The sequence below is a fragment of the Haliotis rufescens genome, unplaced genomic scaffold (assembly GCF_023055435.1).
Source record: "Haliotis rufescens isolate VD_foot unplaced genomic scaffold, xgHalRufe1.0.p SCAF_16, whole genome shotgun sequence".
Lineage (NCBI taxonomy): Eukaryota > Metazoa > Mollusca > Gastropoda > Lepetellida > Haliotidae > Haliotis > Haliotis rufescens.
Window position 1 is genome coordinate 9182010 of NW_025963846.1, and position 22250 is coordinate 9204259.

The 22250-nt window shown below is 40.1% G+C and overlaps 2 protein-coding genes across 6 annotated transcripts in view; one reads left to right on the top strand and one right to left on the bottom strand.

Moving 5' to 3' along the window:
* The window catches only part of LOC124136676 (stabilin-2-like), a 232634-nt gene extending 217614 nt beyond the window's left edge, over nucleotides 1-15020 (bottom strand). For 2 of the 3 annotated variants that reach the window (XM_048396838.1, XM_048396836.1), the window contains exon 1: nucleotides 7690-8159. In XM_048396838.1, the coding sequence (XP_048252795.1) occupies nucleotides 7690-8044 (355 nt within the window). In that variant the 5' untranslated portion in view covers nucleotides 8045-8159. Of the gene's footprint in view, nucleotides 1-7689; nucleotides 8160-14521 lie in introns of those variants that run through there. The other variant, XM_048396837.1, reaches the window with a different exon arrangement.
* Nucleotides 15021-18849: 3829 nt separating this feature from the next.
* Nucleotides 18850-22250, top strand: part of LOC124128994 (cysteine-rich DPF motif domain-containing protein 1-like) — a 68354-nt gene continuing 64953 nt past the window's right edge. For all 3 annotated transcript variants that reach the window (XM_048396840.1, XM_048396839.1, XM_046492449.2), the window contains exons 1-2: nucleotides 18850-18994; nucleotides 21350-21458. In XM_048396840.1, coding sequence (XP_048252797.1) covers nucleotides 18876-18994; nucleotides 21350-21458 — 228 coding nt within the window. In that variant the 5' untranslated portion in view covers nucleotides 18850-18875. The remainder of the gene's footprint in view (nucleotides 18995-21349; nucleotides 21459-22250) is intronic.

A 22250-nucleotide genomic window follows, 5' to 3' on the forward strand; every position in this document is an offset into this window, starting at 1 on the left:
TTATTGGAAGCCAGTGTAATGATTTTAATAAAGGAGTGACATGTGCACACTTATTTCGTCTACATATCAATCTGGCAGCAGCATTCTGCACACGTTGCAATTTGCTACATAGATCCTGTTTGATATTAATAAGCAGACTGTTAGCATAGTCCAACCTGGATAGGATAAGTGATCTCACCAGCTGATGTGCCGCATCGTATGTCAACATGGATCTTATCTGACTGATATTTCGAATGTGGAAGATGCATGTTCTGCCAGGGGTGTATACATGTGTACCACAACATACACCCCTGGGAGTGCCAGCCTGTTGTTTCAAACATGCCTTGACTAATAAAAATGTTTAAAAAATATATTATCACTTCCTCAGCAGCTTGTTTGAGTCCTCACATGGGTGCAATGTGAGAAGTTCATTTCTGGGGTCTCCCACTATGATATTGCTGGAATATTGCTAAAAGTGGCATTCAATCATACTCACTCCTCAGCAGTTCATTCAATTTAGTGAGTGAATTGGGCCTGAGGCTTATTCAAATCCACAATCTTAGGTGTCTGGTACGACTAAGGGATGCATTTACAGCAAACTGCAGCCAACTGACCGTTAAAGTGACATATATGTTGCATGGTACAACTAGCATCTTCTGTGTTCTGATACTTAATACAAAAGGGGCAATCAGTCAGTTAAAGAAAACATTTTGCAATACCCTGGTACACTAAATACATATTTAAAAGCCAGTTGTTTTCCTACTATCACACAGTAAACACAGTAAACACAGGAAACAGTTAACAGTGTCCCATGACCACTGATGGGTGTGAAAGGATCAGGTGTTTTCAGATTTGCAGATTTCTTTCACTTTCTATTTTACAACTAACAATGTCTTTGTCTTGTAAATTCCCCACCTCCTTCTGCAATAGGAAGCCAGGCAGCTGTCTAACATTTGAGCTTTACACCAGGAAGAGTGAGGAGGGTTTTCGTTCTGATAGTAGTGGAAGTGGTAACAGCCCTTAGATGTAATCTGAGTATAGCAAAGCCTTGTCACAGTCACAAGTTGAACAATGTTACAACATGATGTCCTGCCGAGTACTCTGTGTCACATGTTTACAACCTGTACTTGAAAGTGTTTTGAGGCCATCCATATTGCATTGTGTTTCTCATCCACAACCTCAACCATTAGGAGAGCGTGTGGGCGGAAAAAAGAAGAAGAAAATATCTTTAAATATTTTTCACAAATGTGTAACTTAAACTATGCGACAAAAGAAAGTATAGGTTGGCAATTTGTTTTCCTAAAAACAGCGATAACTAGTGGAAAGTGTATTGGGAATATGACTGCCCAGGAACAGGTACCAAAAAACACCTCACCCGAACGCTCCATCTTTGACGGCGCTCGTGCAGTGACAAAAAAATGGTGATACAGGTTTCCCGCCTATGGCATAAACTGCACGTACATGTTAGCTGTATAAATGCGGTCGTCTGCTGGGTATAACCATACGTGATGAAAGCACACAAAAGAAATGCCACGACTGTCACAGGAGCAGAGAGAGAGAGCCATCGGTATGGCCGAAATGGGGGCAACACAGGTCCAAATTGCCAGAAGGTTTGGTTGTACACCATTGACAGTAGCCAGGCTGATTCAACGGTACAGGCAGACAGGGAGGACACAGGACAGGCCTAGAACCGGACGACCCCGAGTGACAACACCAGTGGAAGACGGTCAGATATGGCTCATTCACCTGCGAAACATATTCGTAACGGCGACGGTGACGGCAGCAACAGCATTGGGACATCCCATTAGCCAACGTACAGTACTACGACGACTCTATACTGCTGGAATCTGAGCATATCGTCCTTTCCGAGGAATGGTACTGACTGCTCAAAATCGACGCCTGAGACTGCGATGGGCGAGGCAGGTTTGACGCTGGCAAGTGGGAAATTGGTGTTGAGTGCTGTTTACTGATGAGGCATGTTTTATCCTACCCATAGAATTATATTGTGTAAAATGAACCTGCATGAAATAATATTGTGTAAAATGAACCTGCATGAAATTATATTGTGTACAATGAACCTGCATGAAATAATATTGTGTACAATGAACCTGCATGAAATTATATTGTGTAAAATGAACCTGCATGAAATTATATTGTGTAAAATGAACCTGCATGAAATTATATTGTGTACATTGAACCTGCATGAAATTATATTGCACACAATGAACCTGCATGAAATAATATTGTGTACAATGAACCTGCATGAAATTATATTGTGTACATTGAACCTGCATGAAATTATATTGTGTTCAATGAACCTGCATGAAATTATATTGTAAACAAAGACCCTGCATGAAATTATATTGTATACAATGAACCTGCATGAAATAATATTGTATACAATGAACCTGCATGAAATTATATTGTGTACAATGAACCTGCATGAAATTATATTGCACACAATGAACCTGCCTGAAATAATATTGTGTACAATGAACCTGCATGAAATTATATTGCACACAATGAACCTGCCTGAAATTATATTGTGTACATTGAACCTGCATGAAATTATATTGTGTTCAATGAACCTGCATGAAATTATATTGTAAACAAAGACCCTGCATGAAATTATATTGTATACAATGAACCTGCATGAAATAATATTGTATACAATGAACCTGCATGAAATTATATTGTGTACAATGAACCTGCATGAAATTATATTGCACACAATGAACCTGCATGAAATAATATTGTGTACAATGAACCTGCATGAAATTATATTGTGTTCAATGAACCTGCATGAAATTATATTGTAAACAAAGACCCTGCATGAAATTATATTGTATACAATGAACCTGCATGAAATAATATTGTATACAATGAACCTGCATGAAATTATATTGTGTACAATGAACCTGCATGAAATTATATTGCACACAATGAACCTGCCTGAAATAATATTGTGTACATTGAACCTGCATGAAATTATATTGCACACAATGAACCTGCATGAAATAATATTGTGTACATTGAACCTGCATGAAATTATATTGTGTAAAATGAACCTGCCTGAAATTATATTGTGTACATTGAACCTGCATGAAATTATATTGTGTACAATGAACCTGCCTGAAATTATATTGTGTACAATGAACCTGCATGAAATTATATTGTAAACAAAGACCCTGCATGAAATTATATTGTATACAATGAACCTGCATGAAATAATATTGTATACAATGAACCTGCATGAAATTATATTGTGTACAATGAACCTGCCTGAAATTATATTGTAAACAAAGACCCTGCCTGAAATTATATTGTATACAATGAACCTGCATGAAATAATATTGTATACAATGAACCTGCCTGAAATTATATTGTGTACATTGAACCTGCCTGAAATTATATTGTGTACATTGAACCTGCCTAAAATAATATTGTATACAATGAACCTGCCTGAAATAATATTGTATACAATGAACCTGCATGAAATAATATTGTGTACAATGAACCTGCCTGAAATTATATTGTGTACAATGAACCTGCATGAAATAATATTGTGTACAATAAACCTGCCTGAAATTATATTGTGTACAATGAACCTGCCTGAAATAATATTGTATACAATGAACCTGCATGAAATATTATTTTATACAATGAACCTGCCTGAAATAATATTGTGTACAATGAACCTGCATGAAATTATATTGTGTAGAATGAACCTGCATGAAATTATATTGTGTACATTGAACCTGCATGAAATAATATTGTATACAATGAACCTGCCTGAAATTATATTGTGTACAATGAACCTGCCTGAAATTATATTGTGTACAATGAACCTGCATGAAATTATATTGTGTATGTTAAACCCATATGAACTTATATTGTGTACATTAAGCCCTCATGAAATTATATTGAATACATTGTGCCTGCATGAAATTATATTGTTAACATACATAAAACTATATTGTGTACATTAAACCTGCCTGAAATTATAATGTATACATTAAACCTGCATGAAATCATAGTTTTTTAACGCTGCACTCAGCAATTTTCCAGCTATGTGATGGAGATCTGTAAATGATCGAGTCTGGACCAGACAATCCAATGATGGATATCATGAGCATCAATCCACACAATTCAACCATGTCCTGAAGCCTGAAAATCCGATCCCGCTTCTTACAACAAGCATAGTCACTCCTTACGACAAGTGTTACAGCGATCAATTTCAGACAACCTTTGTCTGAATAAACTAAGACTAATTATAATTACCCTGTAGCCACAAAATGTGTATGTCTAGAATCTTAATTGCCATTACTTATAAGATGCAAATCCCAACTGTTAATCCCCATTGTAATGTACATTGACTATCTGCCATGATGAACGAGCTATGCAACTATGTCACTGATTAACTACTGTTATACTTATGACTAAATCTGTGTCAGGAGACCTTGCATATATTCACTTTGGTCCAGAGATGAAAATGGGGGGACAGTTTCACCCCTAGCTTAGCTAGGTTAGGTTAGGTGCTACTGGGCACCAACACCACAACCACTACCACTATGTGCTGACCTGGCACATAGTGCTTCTTGTATATATATCTACCTGTATAAAGCAAACTTGTATATACCACAAGCCATCAACTCAATACTGTCACTTCCTACAGAGAACCATACCCCAACCCCTTGCATATAGTTATATGCAAATATTCATCAGCAAAGTCACGTGCAGCCAATGTCAAGCATGGGTTGCTGAAGACCTATTCTAACCTGGACCTTCACGGGTCAGATTGAATCTGCACATTGAACAAGAGAGAAATTAAATTGTGTACAATGAACCTGTTAAATTTAGTTTTCCATTCTTTCACTTTCTGTGCATTTACTTTTAACAGAAAGACTAAATCAACTTGTACACAGCTATCATCACAAACTGTTAAGTTGACATTTCCTCATATCCAAAATGAAGATCTTAATTAAAGTCAGAACGCAACCTCCAACTATTCTCCTTGTTCTGAAATGACAGGGTGTATAAAATATTTACAATTTAATGCCACAAATTAGATGCCTCAATGCTGATCGGGTGAGTGAGTGAGTGGGGGGATGAGGGAGGGAGGGATTTTTTTAAAGCATTATTCTAGTCATATCACAACAGGCAACAAAATGAACGCAAAGTAACCATTTGGGGTGTGAAACCTGGGGCTTTAGCATGACATCAGGCAACACTTTAACCACACGGCTACCAAACTGCCCCTCTCATTCCTGTGTGAAATTAACAAAATTAAGATTTCCAATTTTAAAAAATATGTGCAGAAAGTGAGTGCAAGTTGTTTCATGACACAGGCATTATTCCGACTATATCATGACAGCAGGTAAATTATGAAGTTGACTGATTGCACAAATAACAATGCACGTCATCAAGACAATCAGCCAGGTCACACATTGTTAAGGTGAGGTGAGGTGAGGTGAGGTGAGGTGAGGTGAAATTGGGTTTAACGTCGCTTCCAAGATTATTGCCCTTATATAGCGACGTGCATGTACGTGTGTGTGTTTGGGTGGCTGCTTGTACTAGTCCGGACTAATGACGATTTAGTCCGAGCCGACCAGTCCTTGTTTTAGCCCCTTAACGTCGAGCGCCAGACAGGGTAACAACAAGTACCATCTTTTAACGTCTTGACGCGGCCGGGATCGAACCCTGGACCTTCCGTAATCAGCTCTAATGACAAGAACTTGCCTTGCTGTAGCACTGAGCATGGCTGCTGGACAGGTATTCTGTCTTGGAATCCCCACAACAAGACAAGTATTGGGTAATGGAGACCTATTCTGTCTTAGAATCTCCACAACAAAACAAGTATTGGGTAATGGAGACTTATTCTGTCTTAGAATCCCCACAACAAGACAAGTATTGGGTAATGGAGACCTATTCTGTCTTAGAATCTCCACAACAAAACAAGTATTGGGTAATGGAGACCTATTCTGTCTTAGAATCCCCACAACAAGACAAGTATTGGGTAATGGAGACCTATTCTGTCTTAGAATCTCCACAACAAAACAAGTATTGGGTAATGGAGACCTATTCTGTCTTAGAATCTCCACAACAAGACAAGTATTGGGTAAGGGGGCCTATTCTATCTTAGAATCCCCACAACAAGACAAGCATGGGGTAATGGAGACCTATTCTGTCTTAGAATCTCCACAACAAGACAAGCATGAGGTAAGGGGGACCTATTCTGTCTTAGAATCTCCACAACAAGACAAGCATGGGGTAATGGAGACCTATTCTGTCTTAGAATCTCCACAACAAGACAAGCATGGGGTAATGGAGACCTATTCTGTCTTAGAATCTCCACAACAAGACAAGCATGGGGTAATGGAGACCTATTCTGTCTTAGAATCTCCACAACAAGACAAGCATGGGGCAATGGAGACCTATTCTGTCTTAGAATCTCCACAACAAGACAAGCATGGGGTAATGGAGACCTATTCTGTCTTAGAATCTCCACAACAAGACAAGCATGGGGTAATGGAGACCTATTCTGTCTTAGAATCTCCACAACAAGACAAGTATTGGGTAAGGGGGCCTATTCTGTCTTGGAATCCCCACAACAAGACAAGTATTGGGTAATGGAGACCTATTCTGTCTTAGAATCTCCACAACAAAACAAGTATTGGGTAATGGAGACCTATTCTGTCTTAGAATCTCCACAACAAAACAAGTATTGGGTAATGGGGACCTATTCTGTCTTAGAATCCCCACAACAAGACAAGTATTGGGTAATGGAGACCTATTCTGTCTTAGAATCTCCACAACAAAACAAGTATTGGGTAATGGAGACCTATTCTGTCTTAGAATCCCCACAACAAGACAAGTATTGGGTAATGGAGACCTATTCTGTCTTAGAATCTCCACAACAAAACAAGTATTGGGTAATGGAGACCTATTCTGTCTTAGAATCTCCACAACAAGACAAGTATTGGGTAAGGGGGCCTATTCTGTCTTAGAATCCCCACAACAAGACAAGCATGGGGTAATGGAGACCTATTCTGTCTTAGAATCTCCACAACAAGACAAGTATTGGGTAAGGGGGACCTATTCTGTCTTAGAATCTCCACAACAAGACAAGTATTGGGTAAGGGGGCCTATGCTGTCTTGGAATCCTCACAGGTAGACAAGCATTGTGTAATGGAGACCTATTCTGTCTTAGAATCTCCACAACAAGACAAGTATTGGGTAAGGGGGACCTATTCTGTCTTAGAATCTCCACAACAAGACAAGTATTGGGTAAGGGGGCCTATGCTGTCTTGGAATCCCCACTGGAGACAAGCATGGGGTAAGGGGGACCTGTTCTGTCTTGGAATCCCCACTGGAGACAAGCATGAGGTAATGGGGACCTGTTCTGGCACGGAATCCCCACTGGAGACAAGCATGAGGTAATGGGGACCTGTTCTGTCTTGGAATCCCCACTGGAGACAAGCATGGGGTAAGGGGGGCCTGTTCTGTCTTGGAATCCCCACTGGAGACAAGTATGGGGTAAGGGGGACCTATTCTGGCACGGTAATCCTCACAGCAAGACAAGAATAGAGGACTGGGGAAATATTGTGTCTTAGATTCTCTGCATGACAGGGGAACATGGAAGGTGGCTGTAAAATGGGTGGAGGGTGGATGTGCACCCCTCTGGATCTGTGATGCAAGTTAGAACGTTACCTTCACACTGTGGGCCCCAGTACCCTGGGCAGCACTTGACAGAGATCGCCGTGCGATAACACAGGTGGTGACAGCCCGCCAGCTGTACAATCTTGGACCCACCGAGTGTCACGATGTACATGCAGTCGGCCAACCCCTTCCCAGTGGTCAGCTTAGTGGCATTGTACGGACACTCCACGTCCTTATTGCGGACACAAGCCGTGCACTGCGTGGTAAAATTAGATGTAAAAGTTCGGTTGCAGAATCGTTCTGACGAGCCATCAGGAATAACAGCAAATATCACAGCAGCCTGTATTATAACATACGTAACTCCAATATTTGTTAACAATCCCATAATTGTAGAATAATGCAACATCCAAAGTCCTATTCTTTTGCAAATCACAACCAAAGAGTGCGAGATGTAGATACAAGTCTAAATGACTCCAAGCAACCTCTGACAGTGGTATCTGAGAGAAATTCAGTAAGTAACACAATCCTCTCGCCTCTGAGTGTAAGCTGGTGGACCCTTAAGAACAGGAAGGAAGTTTAGTTTATACACTTCGTATGACATAATTAAGGCCATACTTGAAAATTGTTTGACTGTTTCTGCAAGTACCAAAGGAAGTTGGACTCCCATGTGATGTTGTCTGTCATTGCCATCTTGCAGAGTTCTACCATCTCATCTTTCCTGACTTTCTACAATGTATCAAGCTTCCTGCAATAGCCATGTCTAATCTCTGCAGGAATTAACACATCCTCTGTACTCCAGGGTATTATATCTCAATTATATATTAGCATTAATAAACTGGATCCATTCACATTTATATATTGTTTTTGAGGCTGATTCACACAGAATTTCTCTCACTCATGGGTGTAATTAAATTGGAATTATTTCAAGGTCGCCTATTTTGAATTGGACACAAAAGAAGTGATGGTGGTGAATGGGTCAAGGTTATTATCATCCAAAACTGGATCCCACAGGAGATATTCCTTGGTTGAGATCAAGCGATATCTACATTGTAGAGATCGCTGCAATGAAATTGCATCACAATGCTTTGCAGACCATTCTGACGTCATGGGTGACCATGATATCACAATCAAATGACATCACTAATGGCTCTGCTACTGTTAGCAGTACTTTTTACACTTAAGACACTGGATATTGCTGTCTACTAACTGAAAAAGTTGGAAGAATGATGTTGGATGATAGAGAATCTCACCCGAGTGTCTTTGATATCAAATATATCAACAGGAGTTGATAAAAAGGGAAAATCTAATCGGAAAGTCTCGGAGTCTTAAACTTTTATTGACTCGTGTAGAAATATTTGATGTCAAAAGACACTTGGGCGAGATATCTCCCTACTACCTCATACTTGTCTCCCTGTGGGGATTCAGGATCAAAATATCTCCCCTGTACCTCATGCTTGTCTCTCACTGGGGATTCAGGGTCAGAATATCTCCCTAGTACCTCATGCTTGTCTCCCTGTGGGGATTCAGGGTCAAAATATCTCCCCTGTACCTCATGCTTGTCTCTCACTGGGGATTCAGGGTCAGAATATCTCCCTAGTACCTCATGCTTGTCTCCCTGTGGGGATTCAGGGTCAAAATATCTCCCCTGTACCTCATGCTTGTCTCTCACTGGGGATTCAGGGTCAGAATATCTACCTAGTCCCTCATGCTTGTCTCCCTGTGGGGATTCAGGGTCAGAATATCTACCTAGTACCTCATGCTTGTCCCCCTGTGGGGATTCAGGGTCAGAATATCTCCCTAGTACCTCATGCTTGTCTCATGCTTGTCTCCCTGTGGGGATTCAGGGTCAGAATATCTCCCCAGAACCTCATGCATGTCTCCCTGTGGAGATTCAGGGTCAGAATATGTCCCTAGTACCTCATGCTTGTCTCCCTGTGGGGATTCAGGGTCAGAATATCTCCCTAGTACCTCATGCTTGTCCCCCTGTGGGGATTCAGGGTCAGAATATCTCCCTAGTACCTCATGCTTGTCTCCCTGTGGGGATTCAGGGTCCGAATATCTCCCCAGTACCTCATGCATGTCTCCCTGTGGAGATTCAGGGTCAGAATATCTCCCTAGTACCTCATGCTTGTCTCCCTGTGGGGATTCAGGGTCATAATATCTCCCTAGTACCTCATGCTTGTCTCCCTGTGGGGATTCAGGGTCAGAATATCTCCCTAGTACCTCATGCATGTCTCCCTGTGGAGATTCAGGGTCAGAATATCTCCCTAGTACCTCATGCTTGTCTCCCTGTGGGGATTCAAGGTCAGAATATCTCCCCAGTACCTCATGCATGTCTCCCTGTTGGGATTCAGGGTCAGAATATCTCCCTAGTACCTCATGCTTGTCTCCCTGAGGGGATTCAGGGTCAGAATATCTACCTAGTACCTCATGCTTGTCTCCCTATGGTGATTCAAGGTCAGAATATCTCCCTAGTACCTCATGCTTGTCTCCCTGTGGGGATTCAGGGTCAGAATATCTCCCTAGTCCCTCATGCTTGTCTCCCTGTGGGGATTCAGGGTCAGAATATCTCCCTAGTACCTCATGCTTGTCTCCCTGTGGGGATTCAGGGTCAGAATATCTCCCTAGTACCTCATGCATGTCTCCCTGTGGAGATTCAGGGTCAGAATATCTCCCTAGTACCTCATGCTTGTCTCCCTGTGGGGATTCAAGGTCAGAATATCCCCCCAGTACCTCATGCATGTCTCCCTGTTGGGATTCAGGGTCGGAATATCTCCCTAGTACCTCATGCTTGTCTCCCTGTGGGGATTCAGGGTCAGAATATCTACCTAGTACCTCATGCTTGTCTCCCTATGGTGATTCAAGGTCAGAATATCTCCCTAGTACCTCATGCTTGTCTCCCTGTGGGGATTCAGGGTCAGAATATCTCCCTAGTACCTCATGCATGTCCCCCTGTGGTGATTCAGGCCCCTTTTGGGATTCAGGGTCAAAATATCTCCCTGGTACCTCATGCTTGTCTCCCTGTTGGGATTCAGGGTCAGAATATCTCCCCAGTACCTCATGCTTGTCTCCCTGTGGGGATTCAGGGTCAGAATATCTCCCTAGTACCTCATGCTTGTCTCCCTGTGGGGATTCAGGGTCAGAATATCTACCTAGTACCTCATGCTTGTCTCCCTGTGGGGATTCAGGGTCAGAATATCTCCCTAGTACCTCATTCGTGTCTCCCTGTGGAGATTCAGGGTCAGAATATCTCCCCAGTACCCCATGCTTGTCTCCCTACAACAATCCTCAGAACTGCATACATCTTTCCAAGGCTAAAGAGTTAACTGACTATAAAAGTCCAGTTTCCACCCTTCCTGAACAAGAGGAGAGAAGTATTCATTTTTTTTTAAATATATTGTTGAGAATATTAGATTTTTATTCGACCTGTTTGAGTTGTTTGATGATTAAACATCTCTAGATTTTCAGTAAGCTTTCGACTCCATAGAATGGGATTATATGCAGAAATGTTTGGTAAAGCTAAATTATGGGGTCAAAATGTGTCAATGGATTTCCATCATATAGGATAAACCTCCTAGTTGTGTTATTGACAATAATAAGGCAACACATTGGTTATCTTTATACAGAGGTGTCAGAAAAGGAGGCCCTTTAAGTCCATATATTTTTATAATCTGTGCTGAAATGATAAAAATTAAAGTTAGAAATAATCTGGATATTCAGGGGGTCAAAATGTGGGATTAGGAAGTGAAAAGGATTTATTTTGCAGATGATGCAAATTTGACTGTTTAGCATTTGAGCTCTGTAATTAATGGAGTTGAAGTATGTAATAACTCACAAAAAATAACAGGCCTAAAGATAAATGTGAAAAAAGAGTACTACAACATTGAGAATCTCCCTTTAGATGTTTGGGAATTCAACTTTTTGGAGATATTAGTACACTGGCAACTGAAAATCTTAGTTTAAAAAATAAAGAAAAGATTCAAGATTTGGTCATCAAGGAATTTATCACTTTTTGGAACATATTTAAAGGGGAAGGTTGTTCAAGAACAGTTTACCAAAGTAGTATGATGCAAGTGCCATCAAAATTATGTAAAAAATCGATTTTGAATTGTTAAATTTATGTGGAATTACGAAAAGAAAAAAGTGAACAAACAACAATGATAAATTCAAAGCAATGTTGTGGAGCTACGGCTTTAGAGTTTACATGTATGAGTAAAGCACTTTGTTTAGATGGATACCAAAATTCTTTTCTTCCAGCAGCTGTTGGATGTAAAGTTGGAGGACTGCCATTTTCTTTTAGATGTAATTATGATGTTATTAAGCTAAATATTTCTTTACCATCCTTTTATAAATACATGTTGAATTGCTGGGTTTAAATTGCAGAAATAAAAAATAATATTTTCAACCAAATAATATGGAACAATAACTTGGTGACAATAAATAAAATGTATATTTATAATGAATGTTGGGTAGAATCTGGAATTGTTTGTTTGTTTTGTTGTTTAATGACACAATCAGCAATAATCCAGCTATATGACGACAGTGAGCAAATAATCAAGTCTGGACCAGACAATCCAGTGATTGACATCATGAGCATCAATCCACGCAAATGGGATACGATGACATGCATCATCCACGTCAGCGAGCCTGACCAACCAATACAGTTAGTTGACTCTTACGACAAGCACAATAGCCACATTGCTGAAGACCTATTCTAACCTGGATCTTCACAGGTCGAATCTGGAATTGCAATTGTTAGAGATTTGTTGGATGATAGTGGAAGGAGAAGAACTGCAACAGGCATATATAATCTGACTATTACAAATAGATAATATTACAAGATCTGTTAAAAGATCAATAGAGTGCAGTATGTATGACCCTTATAGACAACAAATTCAGTTTTTGTTTGATGCACCTCCAGAGCTGCAGGGAAGATTATAAACGAACAAGTTGAAACAATTTTATTTAATTTTGATTGAAAAGAAAATCATTGTGCCTTATAAGTTTGTCAACTTATCACAAATGGGCAAGATATGTGCTTTGGTTTTGATCTTCCACTACCCTATAAGCTGAAGGAACTGCAGTTTAACACAATACATAACATTTTTCCTTGTGAAAAGTGGCCTTTTAAGTTCAACTTAAGTGAAACACCAGATCTTTTTTGAAACAGAAGATGCTATGATCCATTACTTTTTTAGCTGCAGTAATGTTGATAAAATGATGAAAGATTATGAAACATTCCTTAATAAGTTTACAAAACAACCTCTTTCAATAAATTCATTATTTATGGTTCAATCGATAATATTGATGCTGTATTTGAATTTCTGAACCTTCATGTAAAATATTTTATAAAGAAGTTTCATTATGCAAATATTCAGGTTTTCTGTATAAAACTATATATGGTTCAAACAATAATACTGATGCTGTATTTGAATTTCTGAACCTTCATGTAAAATATTTTATATAGAAGTTTCATTATGCAAATATTTAGGTTTTCTGTAGAAAATTATATTACTGAATTGAAACAGTCACTGATAATATATAAATAAGCAAAGAAACAATATCCCTACCTTGACAGGTTATTAACTGATCTGCACATTTTAAACAGTGTTTAATGTAAAATGTGGAAGACCAATAGTCATTGGCCATGTGGACTATGGTTATGTATATCATGATTTTGTATCATGTGAATTAAAAAAAAATTAAAATCCTGAAATCTGACTACTATAGTGAAAGCAGTTGTTATTCCCACTCTCATTGGTGTCTGCTTGAAGTAGCCCCCATCAGTACCGAACAATGTATGACATTGATGTAATGTGACATGGCCATAGTGCTTAAAATACTTTCAAGAACAGGACATTGTGTCATGGTTGTAACATGTGACACAGAGTACTCGGCAGGACACCATGTTGTAACATTGTTCAACTTGTGACTGTGACAAGGCTTTGCTATACTCAGATTACACCACTTCCACTACTATCAGAACGAAAACCCTCCTCACTCTTCCTGGTGTAAAGCTCAAGTGTTAGACAGCTGCCTGGCTTCCTATCGCAGAAGGAGGTGGGGAATTAACAAGACAAAGACATTGTTAGTTGTAAAATAAAAAATGAGAAATAATTTCTTATTGCTCTCACAACTGTCTTGCATGTTATTGTAAGGCAACATGTCAAGGACGGTTTGTTATTGAAAATGGAACACCACAAATTATCAGCATATTCACAAAACCAGAATATGTAATTGATTCACTTTTGTATGACAGTCCAGTGTCCACATTATCAGGCAGGATAGTAAGAAGACCACAGTCATAGTGTATATAACTGAAGCAGTTTAAAGTTCAACCATTTAAATGGAAATCAAAATATCCAAAGCATTCTCCAGAAGCAGGGGACATTAAGCTTACATGCTGTGATATAACTGGAATACGGTTCAAAGCAACGTTAAACCCATCTCACTAACTCACTACACCTGAAGCCATCATTTCAAAATGAAATCTGCAAAGCTGAAAACACCTGATGTTTATCTCCCTTTCACACACTTCAGAGGTCATGGGACACTGTTAACTGTGTTATGGAGGGGAAACAATGTGCTTTTGAATATGTATCTAGGGTACCAGGTTATTGGAAGTTTTCCTTTCTCTGTTTTTTTCCCCATTTTGCATTAAGATACTAGTTTGTACCATGCTACATATATCGAATGTCATAAGGGTGGCTAGAGTTGGCTATAAAGAGTTGCGTCCCTTAGTCGCACCAGACACCTATGATCATGGATTAAAACCAACTCACCCATTTGAATAAGCTGCTAAGGAGTGAGTATGGTTTAACACAGCAATATTCCAGCAATATCAGGGTGTGGGACACCAGATATAAACACACGGTACCCTTACCTTCACACTGTGGGCCCCAGTACCCTGGGCAGCACTTGCCAGAGATCTCCGTGCGATGACACAGGTGATGACAGCCTGCCAGCTGTACAATCTTGGACCCGCCGAGTGTCACGATGTACATGCAGTCGGCCATCCCCTTCCCAGTGGTCAGCTTAGTTGCATTGTACGGACACTCCACGTCCTTATTGCGGACACAAGCCATGCACTGCGTGGTAAAATTAGATGTAAAAGTTCCGTTGCAGAATCGTTCTGATGCCCCATCATGAATAATAGCAAATATCACAGCAGCCTGTATTATAACATACGTAACTCCAATATTTGTTAACAATCCCATAATTGTGGAATAATGCAACATCCAATACTTCTATTCCTTTTGCAAATCACAACCAAAGAGTTTGAGATGTAGATACAAGACCAAATGACTCGCTGCAACCTCTGACAGTGGTATCTGAGAGAAATTCCGTAACACTGTCCTGTAGTCTCTGAGTTTAAGCTGGTGAGCTTGTGTGGACAGGAAGGAAGCATGAAGGTTGAAGAGTACCCTTGTTTCTGAGTAGGATATTCTCATGTGATTATGATGTCATTAGATTCAGGGACCATTCATTACGACATGGGGGACAATCATCTATGGGGTTGGTTTGTTGTTTTACGCCGCTCTCAGCAATATTCCAGATATATCAAGGCAGTCTGTAAATAATCGAGTCTGGACCAGATAATCCAGCGATTGATATCATGAGCATTTGTGTAATTAAAAATACATTGATGGTACTGGTTTGACTTTTATTAGAGCATCACAGGAATGGTAATTGAGAAAAGGTGAGGTAAGGTGAAATGGGGTTTAACATCGCATTCAAGATTACTGCACTTATAGAGCGAGAAACATGCACGTGTGTGTGACTGCTTGTGCCAGTCCATTGAGATACCGTGCCACAGTTTAACATGGATATCCCACTACCAGGTACAGACTGGGAGCCTACAGTCCTAATGTTTTATACTTAAATGTGCCAGGCAGGGTAACAACAAATACCATCTCTTAGCAGACAGGGATAGAAACACTGATCTTTCACTCTCTGGGCAAATGCTCTATCCACTGGATCAGGAGGCGGTGCAAATAGAAGCTGCAACAACGTCATCTTATACAAGGACAAGTAAATGTTTTATGACCCAGGGTTTAGAAAGTTTTAAAGGGAGGTAACTCTGAGATGTGAACATGTTCTGAATTATAACATGTAGGTCCAAACATTGTGGGTTTTTTCATGAAAATGAATCATTAAATATTTACTTAACTAGCAATCATCAGTATTTGTTAACATTTCATTCATCCAAATACTCTACAGTGTAGCTATGTATCAATGTCTACTACCTATATTATATTTCACCAATGCCTTGCTAACTTTTTGAGAAGCATTTAGAAGTTAGAGTACTAAGTAAGGATAAAATATATGGATGAACAGCTTATTTATCAGGAGCAATGTTTCTGATGTAGGTTGTAACACCGTCATCAAGCAAGTTGAAATGTCACTCCTAATTAAAATAAAGACTTTCTTTATTCATATATCTTATCCTAAATTAATGCATTGCTATTTCATGCTTGTCATATGAGGCGACTTTTATATAAGCGGGATCGGTCGGTGAGGCTCTTTGACCTGGTTGATGCATGTCATCATGTCCTAATTGCGTAGACTGATGCTCATGATATCAATCACTGGATTTTCTGGTTCAGACTCGATCATTGACAGCTCGCAGTCATGTTACTGGGCGCAGCGTTAAACAACAATCAAACAAAAGCATTGCTATTTGGCTATAAACAACTGCACTGTATCAATACTTCCATGAATCATGACACCCATAGGACAGATGTGAATGGAAATAATCTTGTATCCATTCAAGGCTGAGTCTCTCCAACGATAGCTTACAATTGCTGTTGTAACTTGTTAATACTTTCATGAAGACTGCCTCCGTTGTCTAATGGTAGAGCGTCCACCCGGAGAGCGGAAGGTCCGGGGTTCGAGCTCCAGCTGCGTCATACCAAAAGACGTTAAAAGATGGTACTTGTTGTTACCCTGTCTGGCGCTCGGCATTAAGGGGCTAAAACAAGGACTGGTCGGCTCGGAGTCAGTATACTGTGTCTGAGTGGGGTATTCATGTTAAACTGCGGCATGTTATCTCAGTGAGCTAGCACTATAAATCGGCATCAATCCGGACTAGTACAAGCAGCCACACACACACATACACGTGCATGCATGCCGCTATATAAGTGCAATAATCTTGGACGCGACGTTAAACCCCATTTCACCTCACCTCACCTCACCTAATATTTTCAAGGCATAGCGGGAAGCCTACTCCATGGCCCTGTTTAGTGATTTTACCAGTGCTTCTTGCACCTCTTCTCACTGACAAGAGGACCTTAAAGTTACATGAAACACCTCTCTCTCTCTCCAAGGTTGAAGAAAAGGGTCATGTTTCCTACAAAAACTAGGTCATTTGGCTCAGTTTCTTTTCTTATTAATATAACTAAACACATAGTCATAAAGGCCTGGCAAATCTGTGTTTTAATACTTGTGTTTAGTAGTTTGGGTATACATTAGTTTTTATGGAAACCCTTTGTGCAAGCTCATCTGTAAAACAAAACATCTTCCAACAGGTCAATTAAATTCTTTTACACAATTTTATGCATCAATCAATCAGTGATGTTGATAGAGACTAAGAACATTTTTATGATTTAATAAACATTTCATAGGATATTTTTCAATATGATCACAAATTTTGGAAAAGTCTTTTGGACATACGTGTATTTGGATGGCAGTCAATGTCCTAGAAAATGAACCTATCTGAAACTGTGGTCAATGCCTCAATTACATACCATGAACCCACCAAAATTTCACTGGACATGTTGGATTTCCTAAATAAAATTGTATGTCTCATCCTTTCACTAAACCAAAGACGCAGATCTATACGTCTTTCACTAAACTCTAGATGTATTGAAACAGTATGTGGGATTAGGGAGCAGCCATTGATTGAATTTGGGTTTGAGATTGGCATATTGTTTTTCAATGTTTCAAAACTTAGTATTTTCACACACAGGTGTTTAATTATTGTTATTTGAAAATAAATAAAGTAATGAACTGCATCACTGTCTTCAAGAAAAAGGGGGGCGGTCGGGTAGCCTAGTGGTTAAGGCGTTCACTCGTCACGCCGAAGACCCGGGTTCGAATCCCGACATGGGTACAATGTGTGAAGCCCATTTCTGGTGTCCCCCGCCGTGATATTGCTGGAAAATTGCTAAAAGCGGCGTAAAACCAAAATTCACTCACTCAAGAAAAAGGGCACATTACATTTTTTCCCCAACAATGCGAGGCATACATCATTTTTCAGTAAAACAGGGGCTAACAGTAACACCCAGCCACACATCAACCACCCAGCCCCCGATCTGTAAATGATCAAATCTGGACCAGACAATCCAGTAATTGATATCATGAACATCAATCCACGCAATTGGGATACGATGACATGCATCGTCCAAGTCAGCGAGTCTGACCACCCGATCACGTTAGTCGCCAATTATGACAAGCATAGTCGCCTCCGCTGGCAATCAAACGTATCAGAGACCATATGCCGGTATATGGTCTCTGAACATATGCTTCCTTTAATACTTAATCCACAGGACCAGAAAATGAATAATAATAATAATAACAACAACAACAAACATAGTCAAAGAAGAGGCCGAACAACAACAACAACAACAACAACAAACATAGTCAAAGAAGAGGCCCAACAACAACAACAACAAACATAGTCAAAGAAGAGGCCGAACAACAACAACAACAAACATAGTCAAAGAAGAGGCCGAACAACAACAACAACAACAACAAAGATAGTCAAAGAAGAGGCGGAAGGCTGTTTGTTTGTTATTGTTATCAGTTACATGGTCCTATGCTTAATCACGTTATTTTTCGGTACATGGTCTCTGATATTTATTAACAGGCACCATTTATAACAGTAACAGGCACCAAGGTATAAATTGATATTGTAGTATCACCACGGGCACGGTATAACCAAAGGCTATATCTCAGGTACACATCCTTGGTACATTTACTGCCCATGGTGATACTTTGCTGAAACAAGTTGCACTGTGAAATTGTATTACCCGCCCTACGAAGTGATTCTAAAAATATGGTTTCGTATACACCTGAGAATTAGACCGGATCCATTTAATCGCAGATTGTCCCATTGTATATAAAATGATGATAATGATTTTCGTAAAGTACTGCAGTAGAGCGATTGATAACTTTATACGAAACTACACGCCATGCTGACTCTACGTGTTTTGCCTGCAGCAGACGGAACTTTGGCAATGGAAGACTCCAAGTCCAAAGGCAAAGAGGAAGAAAAGGAATTTATTTGTTCAAACTGCAACTTCAAGATGAAGTATAGCTACTACGGCGCCAAGCCCCCGTTTCTCAAATCGCTGATGTGCGTGTCTTGCCGTTTTCTTTAGCATTTTATGCTGGTTCGAATATTTTATGCATGTACACAGTTTTCGTGCACCTTTTTATCACCGAGGCCGAGAGAGAATACGTACGTTACTTTGGTGCCTAAGGTCTGTCAACTATACTATGTCTTCAATAAAGCAACACATGACGTTCATGGTTTGATTAATGCACACGCACAACCCCACTTTGTATAAACTGTAGTTATTTTGCAATGTTTCCATTCGTGTTTTATACAGACTGTTAACTGTTATGTACATTTCAGCAGTGCTAAAACATTTAAACAGATTGCTTTTAAATATAATGTTGATGTATTGATAACATGACTTTAATTGCATAACTAATTACATCACTTAAAATGCCTCAAACATACTGATGACGATTTTGTTAAAGTCACTCAAGATTTATGGTGTTGATCAATCTAGCATGTAGTTTTAGAAGATGCCTGGTGCTGTTCCACAGGCTGCTTGGTGCCCATGTCTAGACAGGGTACGGAGGTTGTGACTGTTACTTTGTGTGCTTCTGTGCAGTTAAAGGAACACTATAGTACTTGAGCATGGGTCAGGGTTTAGATGGACTCAATTCCTACCTCAAAGACTCAAGTACCCGACAAGGGGATAAAGATCACATCAAGTACATGTTGCAGACATGGAAGATAAATGGTGCATTTTAGATGCATTGTGACCGAGTTGATGCTTAGAAAAAGTAAGAAAATATTGATTGCTAGGATGTTGAGTCAGGGTTTTCGAGTTCTCCTTTTTTCTTTTTTCTTTTCCATCAGGGGGCACGGGTGGCCCAGTCGTCGAAGGCGCCGCGATTCGCTGTGCAGAGTTGCGTCCCTTGGGCACGCCAGAAATCTATGATTGTGGGTTCGAATCCCGGTTGGCCCCGATTATGTTTCTAGGTTTGTCAGCACCATACCCATGCTTGTGGGTTTCACGGAAGTGGTAAACGTCTGAGACCTGCATCACTTCGGGCTTTCCTTCCACATTAAGCTGACACGCCGTAATATAACTGGAATACCGTTAAAGGCGGCGTTAAACCAAACTCACTCACTCACTTTTACCCAGAATGAACCTAGTCTGTAGCCAATTAGGATGGTTTGGCATTTTCGTTTTGTTTTAAATCAAGATATCAAAAGGAAGTGTGTGAAATGGTGTTGAGTAGTGTGCACCTAGGGTGTTATAAGCATGCTACAGTATGGCTACTCCTGGCTATGCTAGACCTCCTCTGTGGTTCAGTAGGTGGTGCATCTGCCCGGAGCTGAAGGTCAGTAGTTCGACATTAAAAGATGGTATTTATTGTTACCCTGCCTGGTGCTTGGCATTAAGGGGATTTGGTCATCTTGGTCGACTTGGAGTCAGTATTCTGTTTCTGAATGTGATATCTGTATTAAACTGTGACATGGTATCTCAGGGGGCTAGCACTAAAAAAACGGAATTAGTCCAGGCGACCACAAGGACCTGCATGTGCACACCCACACCACATCATGCTGCACATCTTATTTGCATTGGTGAAGTAATCAGGGCTCTTCTTATCTTGTTGGTTGGTTGGTTTGTTGTTTTACGCCGCACTCAGCAATATTCCAGCTATATGACGGCGGTCTGTAAATAATCGAGCCTGGACCAGACAATCCAGTGATTAATATCATGAGCATCGATCCGCGCAATTGGGATCGATGATATGCATCAACCAAGTCAGCGAGCCTGACCACCTGATCCCGTTAGTCGCCTTCTACGACAAGCATAGTCACCTTTTACGGCAAGCATGGGTTGCTGAAGACCTATTCTACCCCGGAATCTTCACGGGTCCTTCTTACCTGAATTTGTGCCTTATAACTACTTGAGGTATCTTTAACTCTGCTTCTTTCATGGAACAAAGTGATAAATCTGATTTCATAATACTATTTGAACAATCACAAATTAACTAGTCATGTCAAAACGAAAATGGCTTTTAGCAATCACCTCGTCAGCCTTGCAATGGGCACCATGAGAAACTGGCACAAAAACAACACAAATCTAAGTTCTGATATCACTGTATAAACTGTATGTATAGATCCTTGGAGCAGGTGTGTCGTCACACTCCAATGAAGGTGCTCGTGATGTTTTTAAAATTTTCATGGATGATTATCAGTTCTCCCTTTTTTTTGGGGTGGTGAGGTAGCCTAGTGGTTAAAGCATTCGCTTGTCACGCCTAAGGCCCGGGTTCGATTCCCCACATGGATACAATGAGTGAAGCCCATTCCAGTTGGCCCCTGCTGTGATATTGCTGGAATAGTGATAAAAACGGCATAAAACCATACTCACTCACTCACTCTCTTTTTGTGTTTGAATAACAGCTTGTTGGAGGAGGCATATGTGATGAAGGATCCGTTCAGTACCGAGGGAAGCCTCATCACCCTGGGAGCTCACTGTTCACTGTGTAACAAGCCAGTCTGCATCGCTGCTGTAAGTGAGGGGGGACTCAGGGGTTTCAGGGGCATGTTTGTCTTACAATGCAACTAAATGGATCACATGGTCAGGTTCAGTGAGTCTTTGAATTTTTGTCATCATATGTTTCTTGAACGTGTTGAAAAGGTCCTGGTACCTGAGACTCTCTCAAGCTATGAATATTAAGTACATTTTACTCCCGCAACATACTATTTTTCAGTTAATCAGAATAAAATTCAGAGGGTTTATTTTATGATTGATCACCTGTTTCACTCTCTTTCAAAGTCAAGGTCATTATCTGGATGCTTTACTTGTTACCATAGTTACATGTTTCTTGGATTATCCATTCATAAAATGTGGATATTGATCAAAATTTGATTTTTTTAATGTTCTTATTTTAATTATGATTATCATTTACTGCTTGGGGCTAAAATAAATAAATATCAGCCTTGGATCTGAAGGCCCCTTTCTTGGTGTCCCCTTGCCTTGATGTCCCCTGCCTTGATGTGGCTGGAATATTGCTTAAAGCCTCATTAAATTTAACTTACTAATATCTGAAGCCTGTACCACTTTGGGCTCTCCCTCCTCCCTCCCTCCTTCCCTCCCTCCCTCTCTCCCTCAGTGTCCCAGAATAAGAATGAGTCAGTGTCCTATATTTTGACCTAATCAGTGTCCTGGAATATGACCCAGTCTTAGTTGACTTTTTTCCAGGCTTATCATACCTTGAATTTGGATGAATTTTGACAGTTTATTTTTGTATAAAGATTGATGGTATCATGTAATGAGTTACTCTCTAGTTATTTTTAGTTA